Source organism: Syngnathus typhle, linkage group LG21 (genome assembly GCF_033458585.1).
Source record: "Syngnathus typhle isolate RoL2023-S1 ecotype Sweden linkage group LG21, RoL_Styp_1.0, whole genome shotgun sequence".
Lineage (NCBI taxonomy): Eukaryota > Metazoa > Chordata > Actinopteri > Syngnathiformes > Syngnathidae > Syngnathus > Syngnathus typhle.
In genome coordinates this window covers 6,992,824-7,006,504 of record NC_083758.1, presented here as the reverse complement: position 1 = coordinate 7,006,504, position 13,681 = coordinate 6,992,824, and the positions used below count along the sequence as shown (strand labels likewise).

Here is a 13,681-nt window from a genome sequence, read left to right as displayed (position 1 = left end):
TACACGGAAGGTTAATATTTTTTCCCCCGACTGCCTCGTCGGAGATCAACTGCGGTTATGGGAATGAATGATTGATTTGGATGGGTTTCCAGACATCATCAGTGATGATGGGCCCACCCGTAAGCTCCCCCGGGACCCTCATCTGGACTGTAGCCATAATCCTCTTTGCCCTAATGCACCAGTGACCTTAGCATCACCGTGGTCACCGAGGAATACAGATTCAGAGCCTGAACGTGGCTAACGATTCGCCGGGTAGTCTTCCGATAAGATTCCAGTCTGTGGGGATTTTTGTTTGACAATCCACGAGTTTTGTATCACAGTATCCGGTACAAATCAACCAAGAACAAGGCCAGGAGAACGAGGAGACAATAATAGGACGGGCTGTCAACGGACAAAGTATTCTTCCTCTCAGCCGGGCGGCCATGTTTGTGTTTCTCCACAGCTCATTAGCGTGTTTTATACTTTCTTCCCTCCAGCGAGTGCCAGGCGTAGAATGGGCCCATAAATGAGGTTACCTTTTCTGCTTTGTACAACGGTGGGAGGAGAAAAACAAAGAGGAAATTAATCACTCCAGCCTTGCCCGTCCCTCCTCTTCATCTACATCTCCCTCCTGTAGATTTTTTTTTTTGGGAATACTTTTATTTAATCACCACCATCCACCGTCACTGACCTAAATGGCGAAACTGGGACAGTTTTGTTTTCCCCCCTCATCCTTAGGTTGATTTTTGTCAACGTGACTATAGCCACGTCCAATTTAATCTACCGGATTTACCGGGGAATTGGGATTCAATTGAATCCGAGGTGCCTAACAGGAAGAGAGCCATTATGAATCCGTCTTACTCTCGAGTTTGGGCGATTCGATACATGTTCCACAATCCATAGGGATTCTACAAAGACTCTTTCCAATACCTCATTGTCTCTGATAATCATCCACACCAGACATGCCAGAAGTTCCTCGCTCCCCCCCCTGTGGAACAATCCTCCACCATCCACCGACGGAATCCTGGGTACAGTAAAATAGCCTGGACGACAGCTGAACCTTCTTTATCCTGCTGGAATGCCAGACGACGTGAAGGCCAGTGGGTTCCCCTCGATAAGTTGACTAATCAGTCCAACCCTTCAGGGCTTGAGTAGAACCACCCTGTCAGTTTGTAGACCGAAAATAAAATCGGGAACTAAAGTACGGAGACATTTTCTCGTCCAACTGGTGATTGGAAATCTATTGTTGTGCACTTCTATTGATCTCCACTTCTTGCAGATGTTGGTAGCATTGGCAAGACAACAAACCGCAGAATCCAAGCCGCCAGGCTCCTTTTTATAGGAAAGAATGAGAAGCCGTGCCAGTATAGACACAGCAGCCGCACACTGGCTCCTTCATTTTCCATATGTTGTGGCTCATGAAGAGGCCAACGCATATCACATGAAAACGTTTTATTTTTATTCCGAGGCTCGGGCTGGCTGGCTGACTGAGTGATCCCGCCTCGCTCGCTGTCCGTCTCCGCTGGCACTGTTTTGTCATCTGGCCATTGTTCTTGACGAGAAATAGCCCTAGTAAAGAACCCCGGCTATTGTTTTATTGTTGCCCGGGTCCATTCACTGAATCTTTGTCTTGGCTAATAAACTATTTTGGGAGGTGTCTGCGGTCTTTGCTTAATTACTTACTGGATAACAAAAATGTGACCTTGTCACTAGACAATGGGTGTCCAACCTGAGGCTCGGGGGGCCAGATACAGCCCGCCACATCATTTTATACGGCCCCCGAAGACAAATTTTTGTCTTAATTTTAAAGAAATACAGATATTGCTAGCAATTTTTTATGACCATTCATCTTTTGAAAGCTCCCCTGAAGAAGTTCTCAAGGGCGTGCTTTTCTTTCCAAAAGTACAGAGTTGACATTTGTGACTTTGTAGTTTTTGACTTCATGTTTGACATTGAGCGTCCTGCAAACTACCACTTTCCAATCCGCCCAAACTGGCCGACGGGCCTGGCCGATAATGAGGTCCGCTCCATTGGCTTGTACTTGTGAAGCACCTGCCATCTGTGTGTCCTTGAGTGGAGGCCCTGTTTTTGTCTTCAGTCGATCTGGCCGCGCTCCGAGGCTAGCGCCGTCTGTCGAGGCGAGCCCGCGCTTATCAATCGAGACTTCCTTCTGCGTCTCGGCAGATCCGTGCGTTTCACATGGAGACCCGCATCCACTTCAATGGAGACCTCCAACACTGCAGTCTTTCATTGACTGTCTCAAAAAGCACACAATTATCCAGTCTGCCTCTCACTGAGGGCTTTGTTTTTATCTCGCTGAATGAAGGCTACTGGGCCAGGATGTAAAGCCAATGTGTGAGATAACGACTAGACAGAATTTGGGATTCGGATCCGCAGGGAGCAACGCTCAGCTGTTTGTGATGCTTCTTTCATCCGCCTCGCCTTTTTTGTCTTTGAGCTTGTTTGCGGCAAACTAGGCTAAATGAGACTCTCGGTGGTTGACGTGCCACATTTGACGAGACGTGCAATAACAAATTTGGCACTGGCCGTCTTCCTCTCATTTGCATTCCCAGCGACTTGGGTCTGTCTCGGTGGTTGCGCTCTACTGGAACTTGTGGGGAGGCTTTGCGGCGTTTCTCCCAAAAAGATGTTTGGAGAAAGAGTTGCCAGTCTAAGTGATGATCACGCTAACTTGATCATGCTAACTCGTGTTGCTATGGCCCGAAGCCATGGAAAGTCGGCGAGACGGTAAAATATGCAGCCCTGTCAGATTTTGCGTGTGTCTCACAAAGCAAGGTCACACTCGGAGACCTGACGCCACTTTTGTGTGTTTATAGTTGCATGCGGCATAATTTTTTTTTTATTTGATTCAAGAGAGCCTGAAGTGCAGATGGAGGTCGATGCCACCTACTTGCTAAAGGAAGCGGAGAGGCTTTTTTTCTGCGAGTCCGAATGCGCCGCCTACTTTTAACAGTTGGGTGGCAGAGCCAGGCAGATGTTTAGTCGCCTGCGTCTTTTTTTTTTGCTTTCCTCTTTCGGGAAGGTGCGTAGGGGGGTCAGCCCGACCTGAGCCGGAAAACTGAAAATCCGCGGCGCCCCCGGAGAGGCGACAGATGCCGATGACGACCGAACATTAATCCAGACTCAATTATTGGATCACACTTCCTTTTTGGATGCTTCTCTTCACAAATGTGTGAAAGTGATGATGATGTCACGCTCTGGGGGGGATTAGGAATCTTAGCAAATTCGAACGGATGCTTTTAGCAAGCAGATTAACGTGATCCGGTTCACTGACCTATGTTCAGAGGAACCGGACCAACGTACCTGATAGAATATCGAATTCATTCGGTGTCCTGTAGAATATCTTAGCATTTGCAAGTGTTGCTATTTCCAAAAAGTAAGTAAGGTTGCGCTTCTGCAGTGTGATTTGGTGGTTTTGTTAATCTTACGGCGTTCAAGGCCTCCCTAGCGACGAGCAATAGCTCGCGCCTGACCTTTGGTAACCTTGTGGCGTCAGGCTAATTTGTTTGCGGGAGACTGAGAAATGTGTTGAGCACCACCGAATGCTTTTCCGGGACGCCACCATTTGTGCTAGCTTGTTAAGCTAGCGCTACATCGCCGCGACTGTTTTCCCAAACGGTTTCTTAACTCATACAATCGCACTAAAAATTGTCTTCCTTGTGTTTTTGGAGAGTTTGTCATCCAACTTGCGTCGCTAACCACAATCCCAGACTTATAAGGTCGCGGGATGTATTTAAAGTTTTTTTTTTTTTAAACTTCACCACAGAGTGCGAGATAAATGCGGAAGGGCCCTTTGATTTAGGAAACAGTGTTCGCAGCGTTGGCCGAGACAAAGCATAGCTCGGCTAGTTTTGGTTTGAGTCGGAATGTTTCCATGTCACATCGGCGGACTAAAAGTACCCATCTGGTGGTTTGGCGGCTTTACACGTCAGGTCTGACCCAGTGAACATGCGCAACAGAAAGCAACGATGATTGTTCTTACCATTCGATGTATTTCACTTCTGTTTGTTTGCACTTCCAGTATTGCGAAACAGCGGGGAAAGAAGTGCCGCTTCCTCTTTTTTGCCGTGCTCGTTCTGAGCGCGTCACGGCAAGTGTTTATTGGCGTGTTTCGTAATGCTCACACGTTCTGTATATTCCCAGTTGAATATTCATGAAGCGTGCATTTGGCAGCGATGCCGGCGAGGGGAACGCCACCGGTTGCTGCGTTAGCAAATTAGCATATTAATGATATAAATGCTGTATAATGAACACGTGGGAGAGGATTACGCGGGTGAATCATTGTCAGATCAGTCAGGGAGAAGAAGGAGTCAAGCTAAGGAGGTCAAGATGTCCCTTAAGATGAGTGGAATGTCTGTTTTTTTTTTTTTTTTTAATACTCCTGAATTTAACCTAATCTGCCTGTAAAATACGATCAGGTACTCCAGCCTCCTTTAATCAGTCTACACGTTTTGAATGGGCTTTTTTTTCCCCGCACTGCCGTTGCACGTCGGCTGCGTTTGTTCTTTTGAAGCAGCGACGAGCGAGCCCAATTTAACGTGCTTTGACAAGCCGGGGTTTCGAGTGGAAGCGGCAAACACCTGTTAGAGCCATCTGACGAGAAGCCTCGTCGGTCGGCCTCACCACTTCCTCTGCAGAGCGGCGGGAAGCACGTGAACCCCACCAAAATGCAAGCACAGCTGAAATATTCCGTCTCAGTATTTTTTTAAGGGTACTTGTGAAGCTATCCTGATACTTATCCTAAAAACCAAACAAAAAAGCCCTCCTTGCCAATAGTTGGCGCTACACTTTCGGACTATCACTCTAATTTTGTTCTGGAAGTAATTTAAATAGTTGGGTTAGGGTTAGGCATTTTTTGAAACAAATAGATATGTTTGATCTTAAACAGCCAAAGCACAAGCTAGCATGCAACACGTCTAAATATAAAGCTGCACACTCGGTACTGACGCTTGAGGTGTTAGCGCAGGCATTGACACCTACCTTGCATGTTTAATGAGCTGAAAGATGTGACAGCAAACACTGAATTTGAATGACATGCATTCGATTTGCATCGTTGAATTGTTCCATTTTTTTTTTTTTCTTCAAATTTAGCAATTCTGTCCAGGACCTAGATGGGCCAATAGCATGGTAGCGGTTCCTTTTTGTTCAAAGATCAGCTTATCTCCTCTGACAACCTTGACATGAAGCGCCAGTGTGACAGCATCATGGCTGGTGATGGAGATGAGCGTTGACATGTTCACCTTGCGCACACCCGTCTGACACACTGCATCTCTGTCACACCATTCACCCCGCCCCCTCCCTCTCTCCTGCTTGTGACCCGTCAGATTTTATTGAAAGACCAAAAATGTTCCGAGCTGCTTTGATTGTCAGTTTTCTGACTCAGGCAGGGAATCCAATCATAAAGAATGCACATATTGAATTTTTTTGCCGTTGCTGTCCGCAGTGCTGGCCAGTTTCCGAGGCACCGTCCAGCACGGCCTCCCGTTGGAAATTGGCGACACGGTGCAGATCCTGGAAAAATGTGAAGGTTGGTATTACCACGCCAAACATTAACCGGACACACTTCCTAATCAAAAACGACTCAATTGAAGCTCAGCCAAGATTTTTATTGTTCATTTTTTTTCATCACACATGCCCAAACCACATAACAGCTCAGCTCTCATTTTAAAGACGGCGTCAAATCACACTGGCTGCTGTTTTCTTTCAAGGGAGCTAGCTGACTGCTTTTCCAGCCGTCCAGCCCACGCCGAGTCTGTTTTGCTCCCACGTACACAATTTTGCTGTCAGTCCACTTGAGCTCCTCTTGTAATGATGGAAAATCTACTTTTGGGGATTGTTAGGTGGTACATACATTCTGTAAGGCATCGAGCGCAATGGAACTTAACAAACCAGATTTCCTGTTCAGGTTTCGGTTGTGTGGTTGTCAGGTTAACCGCGCCAATTCTCCCCTTTTGACTTGTCCTCACTTTCTCTTCCTGTTTGTACACGGAGACAGGCAGTCAGTCAGAGGAATGTGGCCTTGCACACACGCATCCCTAGGAAGTTGACAATAGCCCAGCCAATGGAAGACTTTGCCCAGAAGGCAACAGCAGCGGCGAGATCATCAACAGCGAGGATGCTGAGTGACAAGCGGCGTGACAGTTACAGAGGCGGGCTAATGGCTTTGCCTCACGTCGCTGCCGACACTTCAAAACACTGCAAAAGTGTTGACGCCGACACGCAGCGGCGGTGTGATTTTGTCTTTGAACAGCACTCTCTGCGTTTTTCCACAACGTCGATCCAGATCTTGAAATAGTCAGCTGTCGCTTCCAGATGCGTTGCCGTCTCGATAAGCGTGTTCATCTCTAACGGCAGCGGTGAAAGGAGAATGACATCACTCACTTAGCAATCCTGCAAAATCTTGCTCCCTTTAAAAAAATAGACAGAATATTGACATTATATTTACCACACATGCTGTGCCATGTTGCTCGATGGTATGATGAAAATAACCCAATGGCGCTTGCTTTCTGCAGGCTGGTACCGAGGATTCATCTTGAAGAATCCAAATGTCAAGGTAGATAGCCTTTGGAGAGCTGTTTATTTTATTTTATTTTATTTTATTTTATTTTATTTTATTTTATTTTATTTTATTTTATTTTATTTTATTTTATTTTATTTTATTTTATTTTATTTTATTTTATTTTATTTTATTTTATTTTATTTTATTTTATTTTATTTTATTTTATTTTATTTTATTTTATTTTATTTTATTTTAGATTCTGCATAATCTGGCTAACATATAGCTACGCTAGCCCGAACGCTAACCCTGATGTTTGTCGTGGGCCCCCAGGGAATCTTCCCAACCAGTTACATCCACCTGAAGAATGCCCACGTCAAGAATAAAGGCCAATTCGAAACCGTCATCCCCGTGGAGGACTCGGTCATCACCGAGATGACTTCGACGCTGCGCGACTGGGGGGCCATGTGGAAACAGCTCTATGTGGTACCGATTCCTTTTCAGCTTTTTGCTTCTTTGTTCATTTCAATCACCAAAAGCCATTTTCATTTGTCGTATTGTGACCCGTGAAGTTATCTGGGCCGCTGATGAATCCTTACACATCAGACATTTGAGGCTGAAAAGCAGCAGGACGCCCAAGCTAATTTGCACAAATCCTTTCAAAGTTTGGATCCAGTCTCCGGCTCACATGAAAGTTTCATAATTTGCGCCAGATTGTTTGAGCGTTCTCGCTTCTTCCCTCAGAAGAACGAGGGGGATTTGTTCCACCGGCTGTGGCACGTGATGAATGAAATCTTGGACCTGAGGAGGCAGGTTCTGGTGGGCCACCTCACCCACGACCGCATGCGGGACGTCAAGCAGCACATCACGGCCCGCTTGGACTGGGGCAACGAGTGAGTTCCGAGACACTTGCTCTGCCTTTTCTGTGTTTTTCTTGGCACGTTAACTCCTCGGTGTGCACTCTGTCTTCCACCTGTCTTTTTGTTTTTTCCAATCGCCCTCCCCTCAGTGCCACACCGGCGCTAAATAAATGATTAATCACTCTCTTCGGATCCTTCACTCTATATTTAGTGACATCTCGTCTGGGTCTTTCTGGGACTTTTTTTTTTTTCTTCTTCAGACAACTGGGTTTGGACCTGGTCCCTAGACAGGAGTTCAGCATGGTGGACCCTGATGAAATCAGTGTGACGGAACTCTACAAACTGGTGAGTGCTTTTCCTTGAGACGTGCCCATTGCACTCCAAAAAGTTCTCAGAAAACAGAAAAAAAATCGGAAAACGATATTAGCGGGAATGACAGGGTGGACATTTATGGCTAATGTTAGCATTTAGCGGGACGTACAGTCAAATCAGTGTATGTTTTGTCAAAGCCGGAGCTTTATAGATTTGGAAACGTACACTTACCTGCTCCCTTGCTTCCCCTTCACATCTTCTGAGAGCGCTGTTACCATGACAACCACACCTCTCTGATACACTGTCGGGAAAATTGCAGCTCACGCATACACACACACACACTCAAAGTGAGATGACTTTCCTCTCACGGGGGGTAATTGAAGCACTTAATCCATCTGTTTCATTTTTGTTGTTGCAAACAAAAGCAAACGCAGCAGGATGGCGAGTTTCCTTCGCCCCACGTTGGGCGCCACATGTCAAATCCGCACTTATTTTAACATAAGCAACCGGAGTTTCCGTTCAAAGGGTTAAGACTCTCCCGGGTCCCCGGCAACTCTAACCTCGCGTAATGGGGAGATGCAAAATGGGCTCTTTTAACCCATTGGTAGCACCATGGCTACGAATGATGAGCCATCACAGACACGATTTGGGCTTCTTTTTATTTTGTCATTCAGTCAACCTTTGTTTATACAGTAAAGGGAATTGAGGAGAGATTCTCCATGTTGATTTTTGAGAATGAAAGCGTGTCCTCGAACGATTCATTATTCCGTATTTAAGCACAAGTGTCATTTGTTAAACACAGCAAAATGTGATTGGCTGCTGTGGAGATTGTTCCTTCAATCGGATTAACTCTGTTTGATTTGCTCTCATCCTGTATTTGAGGATTTTCAGCTTATAGATTTAGCTTTTTGTTACCCTCAACAAATCCATTCCTTTGTATAAGTCAATATTTTTTATTCGACGCCTGTCTCCAAAATGGATTGCATTTTCCCCTCATTTCACTTTTCGCGCCGCAGATGGAGCATCGGCATCGCAAGAAGGAGACGCCGACGCCCGCCAGTACGCATCACTTGTTCGTCCACGTTAAGAGTCTGATGAGTGCCAATTTGGGGGAGGAGCTTGAGGTCTTCTTCCACATATATGACGGGCGAGAGAACCGACCGCTCAGGTATTCACCAAAGTGGCTGAATGTCAATCGCCACAAATTAGCATCCAGCGCTAGTCCGCTAAAAGCCTTTTTTGTATCTCTTTCTTTATTCTTTAAGGAATAATTACAATTCAGGCATTTTTTTTCTGTAATACACTGAAAAAATAATAATCAGTGAAGGACATAGGGTCAATCTAAGAGTGAAAAAAAAACTGGGTCAGAGGTCATTCAGCAAAGGTTTGTGTCGAGGGGGGAAAAAAAAAATCCAACCATGGCACCTCGCCAGCGATGTCTCACACTGTCTGGCAGCGCAAGTAAACAGACACACATTTCCAATGGCCGCCTGGCAGAGCGCCATTTCACCGCTTGACTCCGACGTCACAGACCAGATGGAGGTCCGGCCCGTCGTCTCAGTACGGCGCCGCTCGTCGCCTCCATTTTCTTTGCGTTGGCCACCATAGTACCCGTTTGGTGTCTTTACGGCTTTCTACAATAGCCCCGCCCCCTTTGCAACGGGCGAGCGCACGGGTCCAAATGCAATTATCGATATCAGGAGAGAGCCGAGCGGGCCCAGAGGGAAGGGAACCCGGCCATTCATGTTGTGTTAATACGAGCGCTGATAGAACCAGATAAGGTCCCACTGGAGTTGGAGGAGGGGGGGTCCTCTAAGCTCGGGTGATCAACACGCGGCATCTGTGATGGGGGGAGGACACGAGTAGCTGTTAATTGACGCGTTTTAACAATAGGCTGCTAATTAAGGTGCTGTCTGATGCACAGGAATCCGTCTGCGTACGGTCGGATAAATGGCGTGGAAAGTTCTCGGGAGCGGCTAACGACTAGCAAGCCAATTCCCAAGCCAGGCTAAAAAATATTCTCCGACATAAACGCTTGAAGTTTTTTTTAATGAAATAAATCATCTGAAGGCTAATTAATTCAAACACGAGCGCCAAGCAAACCCAAAAGACCAGCTGGATTTTTTTTTCCCTAAAGGCTTGGTTCCAAAAAAAAAATGAAAGTGAAACAAGCAGTGTTTTTGTTCGGCGCTCATGATGAGCAACAAGTCGATTTGAAATGATTGGCAATGAAAGATGGACGCATCCACACAACAGCGTCGGGTTTTTGGTGCCCTTGCGAGATTCGCCTTGTCAGCAGTTTGGCACATGATCAGGCTCTGTGGTGCATTACAAGGGTTTCTCTCCGCTTATCTCGCCAACTGTGAAAGTCACCTAACCGGATTGCCGGGGCCCAGCAGGATGCCTTTTTATTTTTTCTTATCCAAATGCAAGTCGTCCTTTCTGCTTTTGTCCGTCATGCGTGTTCTGGTCATTTGTACCAATTTGAAATATCATCCCAGCAGCAGTCACAACGCCACTTTATCCAGCTAGCATTTTTTTTTTGCCGCTTAATATTTCACAGCGATGCTAGCTTAATCCCATTTTTGCTTTTCTTTTCTTGCTACAGTGAAAGGTTCTTTGTCAGGCTGAATAAGAGCGGCTTGCCCAAGTCGCCGGAGAAGACGGAGAGACAGTGCACACTGTTTGTGGTAAGGAGACGATGCCAAGCGTTTTTTTTTTTTTTTTTTGCGAATCCCTAACCGAGTATGTCAAAGCCGTGTTTTGTATTCCCGTCAGGATCTGGGGAGCAGCGATCTTCGAAAAGATGTCTATATTGTCGTGCACGTCATAAGAATAGGTGGGCAAAATAAATAAATAAATATATTTTTTTAAATTTTCTTAAAAATTAATCCAATTTCATTTCGTTTTTTTGCACAGGGAGAATGGGCGCCGGGGAGAAGAAGAACCAGTGTAGCGTTCAGTACCGCCGTCCCTTAGGCTGCGCCATCGTCAGCATCGCCGATCTGCTCACGGCCGACTCCAAGGACGACCACTTGCTCAAGGTTTACGCGTAAGAACCCAGCCGACGCCCCCCCCCCGTCACCACAACACACTTCCAAGATCAATCGGATACGATTTTTATTTCATGGTTCCTATTCTTTTGAACCGATTATTACTCTTTGTGGCGTCTCAGGTGTAACACAGAAAGCGAGTGGTACCAAATTCACGAGAACATCATCAAAAAGGCCAATTCCAGATATAATCTGTCCGGATCCAACACAGGTAAATATCGCAGTCCACATGATGACATTGTATCTTTATTTTTTTAAATGAGAAAATAATTTGTCATTTTAGTACCGTAATTTTCGGTCTATAAATCGTTTTTTTTTTTCATAGTTTGGGTGGGGGGGGGCGACTTATACTCAGGAGCGACTTATATGCATATATATGTTTTTTATCACTTTTTTGGGCATTTTATGGCTGGTGCCACTTATACTCCGGTGCGACTTTACGGTAATGACACAAAGTTAATGCAAAATGTATCTTTGCCGGCCGCATGAAACGATGTGCTGGGCCATATCTGGCCCTCCAGCCTTATGTTGGACACCCACGTTCTAATCTAACCCCATTAGCGATTTACTGATTTTTGCTATACTAGAAATTAGAAATCTATCTGTGTGAGTTAAATCATTCATGTTAATAATAGGAAGCTTTACATCCCGTTTTAAGCTATAAATGATGTTGCAATTTCTTCAATTGGTCTCTTTGCCTGTGTCATCATAAGTCTGGTGCCGTGAGATCAGTCCACTTCCGGCCAGTCTGAGTCACAGTGTTGTTTGGTGCGCATTCAACTTCTTCTTTCCGGAGGAGCGATTGAAAAGTCTCACATGGTCGTCTCCGCAGGAAGCCTGCCAGCGGTTGCAAAATGCATTCACACGCTTTGTATAAATAGTACACGGAAAACAGCCGCATCAGCCGTTTCTCATGGCAACAGGTTGGCCAGAGATGGATAAAAAAAAAAAATAATATATGTCACAAAGATTACGGATCGTCACATTCACTCCAGAGCAGTTTGATACCTGTGAAAAGCGGAGCTGCATTCACAAATTCCCAAAAGTGCTTCGTCAGCAATTCTTTCCACCTTCCCCCGGCGAACAAATAATGACTGCAGGAGAACTCGGGAAATGATCATTTATCATCTCTCAAAGGCGATGCGGCAAAATTGTTATCTTGATGTATTTGGAGATCGGGTGTCGCCGAATATGAAGCGGAGATTTTTTTTTGTTTTGGTGGGCTGTTGCAAAAAAAGAAAAAAAAATCTTCCAGTGCATTGAAAGCGGTCGTTTCATAAGAGTGTTTGTGCAAGCGATGAGTCAGGGCCAGGTAGTCGCTTCAGCTCTCACCTCCATGCCAGCGTAGGCAAGCTCAAATGTTTTGTTTTGGACTTTCCTTCCACCCGCTCGACGAGGAGGCGGGCCGGGTGGGCTGAGGCCAGCGCGGGGTTGAGGACGCTTTTGTCAGCCCGAATAATAATGAGGGCCGGCGTAGATGCTTTTGTGTGTCGGAGAAAGAATAACTCGCTCGACACAGAAAAAACGTTTTATGTAAACAAGTTGTTACCCCCCTTGGGTGGCTCCGCCCCTTAGGCCCTGTGTACATCCTATAAAACTATTCGACATGTATGAGACATTTATTTCTCAATTTATCTCCTCCTTGATTTTTTTTTTTTTTTCCATCTCTTTGGTCCATCACATGACTTCTCATAGCGTTTTCATCTCTCCGACAACAAAACCTCAAGCGTGACCTTTTCTACACGTGCTATTATTCATGCGGACATTTCAAGTGGTCCCATAAGGGCAGCTTCGTATAGGGTGTGATTTGTAAAATAAAATAAAATAAAATAAAATAAAATAAAATAAAATAAAATAAAATAAAATAAAATAAAATAAAATAAAATAAAATAAAATAAAATAAAATAAAATAAAATAAAATAAAATAAAATAAAATAAAATAACTTGGCAATGCGTCACAGGTGTTTTATTTTACTTTTTGTGTGCAGTGGGTGTTAGCGGTTATTAATATGGTCAACAAAAATCCGTGTGTGATGCCTCCTTGTGTTTTCAGGGCTGGCCGTGGCTCTCCAGCTTCTCCATGGGGACATTGATCAGCTGAGGCGGGAGTACATGGTGCTCTTCACAAGGGGAGTGTCCATCACTAGGAAACTGGGCTTCTCTGATGTCATCATGCCAGGTGGGATAGCAGTAAAGTCGCTTTTCAAGCACGACGGGATGTAAAGGGGGCAAGCTTTTGCGGATAAATGTTTTCCCGTCTGGACATCCGCTTCTCGCTCCGGGCCGCTGCTTCTTTCAATCCACTTTAAGCGACTTAACACATGACTTGAGGTTTGAACGGCAGCCAAAAAGCCGTCATCTTCTGAGCCCCATGCGGCGGAAGGGCAACAGTAAACTCTTTTATCATATCCTAGCTCGTTTATAGGCTCCCAAATCACATATTGAGACTTTTTAGATGTGCAGTATTTCACTCAGCTTTTGTAGTTTGAAGTTGTAATGTCACTAAACACCACTAGATGGCAGACATGTCTTACTTGGGTTTATATTACGTTATTAGGCCCAATAATTTTTTTTTGCACGTTTGAAAATGAGGAAACGACAAATGTAGCACTTCAAAATGACTGGAAAACTTATAAAAAATGATTATAACTAAAATTAGCCATCCCTAGCACAGTATTGCGTGTGCTCTGTATACATTGACCTGGCTTTTAATAACTACAGCGGTTGCCTTGGCAACATCTTCTCACACAGCTCGAGAGCAAATAACCTATACTTGATTAAATATTCATCAATAATTCTCAAGTGCACACAGTGTCGATAGGTGCCTGTCAAATGATGCAGATGACCTTATTGTCATGCATCACATGACTACTCCAAAAAAAATGTATTTTAAATATTTTTCCAGTATGACTGGACAAGTCTTTTTTTTTTTTTTTCTTTTCCTGGGTAAAGCGAGGTAC

At 45.0% G+C, this 13,681-nt stretch overlaps 1 protein-coding gene across 9 annotated transcripts in view; it reads left to right on the top strand.

Annotated features, from left to right (window-relative positions):
• The window catches only part of dock4b (dedicator of cytokinesis 4b), a 44,498-nt gene that overhangs the window by 6,160 nt on the left and 24,657 nt on the right, over positions 1–13,681 (top strand). For 8 of the 9 annotated variants that reach the window (XR_009710842.1, XM_061268385.1, XM_061268379.1 and 5 more), the window contains exons 2-12: positions 5,444–5,527; positions 6,513–6,553; positions 6,830–6,982; positions 7,241–7,389; positions 7,617–7,701; positions 8,685–8,836; positions 10,277–10,358; positions 10,447–10,507; positions 10,588–10,720; positions 10,844–10,932; positions 12,775–12,900. Coding sequence is in view for 8 of the 9 variants with exons in the window: in XM_061268385.1 (XP_061124369.1) it covers positions 5,444–5,527; positions 6,513–6,553; positions 6,830–6,982; positions 7,241–7,389; positions 7,617–7,701; positions 8,685–8,836; positions 10,277–10,358; positions 10,447–10,507; positions 10,588–10,720; positions 10,844–10,932; positions 12,775–12,900 (1,155 nt within the window). In the remaining variant the exon portion in view is untranslated. The remainder of the gene's footprint in view (positions 1–5,443; positions 5,528–6,512; positions 6,554–6,829; positions 6,983–7,240; positions 7,390–7,616; positions 7,702–8,684; positions 8,837–10,276; positions 10,359–10,446; positions 10,508–10,587; positions 10,721–10,843; positions 10,933–12,774; positions 12,901–13,681) is intronic. The other variant, XM_061268378.1, reaches the window with a different exon arrangement.